The 1,823-nt window shown below is 62.1% G+C and overlaps 1 protein-coding gene across 1 annotated transcript in view; it reads left to right on the top strand.

Moving 5' to 3' along the window:
• Positions 1-6: 6 nt before the first annotated feature.
• Positions 7-1,823, top strand: part of Nkpd1 (NTPase KAP family P-loop domain containing 1) — a 7,051-nt gene continuing 5,234 nt past the window's right edge. The window contains exons 1-2 of the mRNA XM_033766003.1: positions 7-546; positions 1,569-1,816. Coding sequence (XP_033621894.1) covers positions 456-546; positions 1,569-1,816 — 339 coding nt within the window. The 5' untranslated portion in view covers positions 7-455. The remainder of the gene's footprint in view (positions 547-1,568; positions 1,817-1,823) is intronic.

Raw genomic sequence — 1,823 nt, 5'->3', positions numbered from 1 at the left:
CACCCCGAGGCTTCACCTGCCGCCGCCCGCGGAAGCATCCTTCCGGCCTCTGCCCCCCGGAGCCCACACCCTGCCACGCTGTGCTGGCCACGAGCTTCGCTGCTCCCCGATTTCCCCTCCCTTCGCATGGGCCCGGCCCGAGAACTCATTCAAGCTCTGTCCTGGCCGTTTCCCAACTCAGCCGCATCTGACCTCATTCCCCTAATGTTCCGGGGCCGCCCCTGCATCGCCCGGGCTCCGTGCCCCCATCCAACCCCAGTGGCCCGCGGCCGGCCACTCTCCACCCTCCTGCGGGGCTGTGCCTCCCTCTTCCACTTGGGCCCGCGACCCCAGGACCCAGGACCCAGTCACGGCCACTCGGGGACCCCAACCTCGGCTCTCCACCACTTGTTTACTGGGCACTGAGCTCGCTGTGTCCCCGGCGCAGGAGCAGGCCCCCGAGGCCGCGGCCCGCCATGCAGAAGCACTACACTGCCCACTCCGTCAAGGGTGCCCGGACCCTTGCCGAACGCTGCTGCCTGGATCCAGAGTTAGGGCACAAAAAAGGTAAGGACTGGGGGTGGGGTCATTCGGGAGAGAGGACGCGCGAGCTGCACTGAGTGGATGTCACCAGCACCCTTTGGAGAAGCCTTTGTCATTTGGGGGTGATTTTATTTATTTATTTATTTTTTGGTTGATTGATTAGTGATTAAACCCCGGGCCTTCACACTGAGCTGCAGCCCCAGCTTTTTCTTTTTGACTTTAAGGCGCTCATTAAGTCACTAAATTGCCCAGCCTGAGCTTGAATCTGTGACCTCCCAGAGACCTGGGATAACAGACATATACCACCACAGCCACCTTGAACCATCTTGTTTCTTTTGTTTTGTGTTTGAGATGGAGTCTGGCTATGTTGCCCAGGCTGGCCTCAAACTCTTGAGCTCGAGTATCCTCCTGCCTCAGCCTCCCAAGTGCTAGGACTACAGGAGTTTATCCCCATGGCTGGCTGGTAGCCCTGTCTGTAGAACTCTGATGTGGTGAGGCCCAGTAGGTGAGCACAAGACCTGGGGTCCAAGGCAGAAGGCTGCTCCTGGGATGGGTCAGCCATCTGGCCTCTTTAGGGAATGGTGCCCCACCTGGGGGAGCCCCCATCGAGTGCCCACATGAGGCAGGGGCAGTTATCTCCCACTAGGGCTGGTTGGCCTCCCTGGTCAGCCAGGCCTGAGCCTGGGGACAAGGCCACCCCTCCTTCCCTGCTCCTGGCCATCCCCACCAGTCACTCTGGCTGCTCTGGACCAGCCACATCACTTCCTGGGGATTATTCTCAACACCCCTCCCGCAACCTCTCAGTGGAGGACCAGCCACGGACCCAGGAACTGGAACTCAGAGTAGCAGGGATTCGGGTGGCACAGCCTGGCTGAAACCCGGGCCCGGCTCCCCTTTTCTCCTCCCATCTGGGGAAACCCACCCTGTGTCCCCCTGACACTGCAGGGCTTCTGCAAATGCTCCAGCCCAGCCTCCAGCTGGACACTCCTGGTTTGTGTCCAGGGTCAGGGACCCAGGCCCAGTCGCCCCCGCTTCCTTCCTTCTAGGATGCTGTCACCACTGGCACCAGGACCCAGCGGCCCCTCGAGCCCATGGGCCCTGTCGGCCATCCCCCCAGTCACACTGGCAACAGGCCTACTACAGCCACCGGGGGTGTGGCAGTGGCTGGTACCGGGGCCCCAAGGCCCCTGTCCTACAGCAGCAGAAGCAGCGGCAGCCCCAGCCCCCAACTCCCAGCCCCACATGGCAGCGGCTCAACCTGGTCCACAGGGCCCAGAAGGGGCCGCCTGAAACTGTCGCTG

The sequence above is a fragment of the Fukomys damarensis genome, unplaced genomic scaffold (assembly GCF_012274545.1).
Source record: "Fukomys damarensis isolate Sample0158 unplaced genomic scaffold, DMR_v1.0_HiC HiC_scaffold_19, whole genome shotgun sequence".
Taxonomy (NCBI): Eukaryota; Metazoa; Chordata; class Mammalia; order Rodentia; family Bathyergidae; genus Fukomys; species Fukomys damarensis.
Note: the sequence above shows the minus strand (reverse complement) of the source record. Positions and strands in the feature narration are given on the sequence as shown.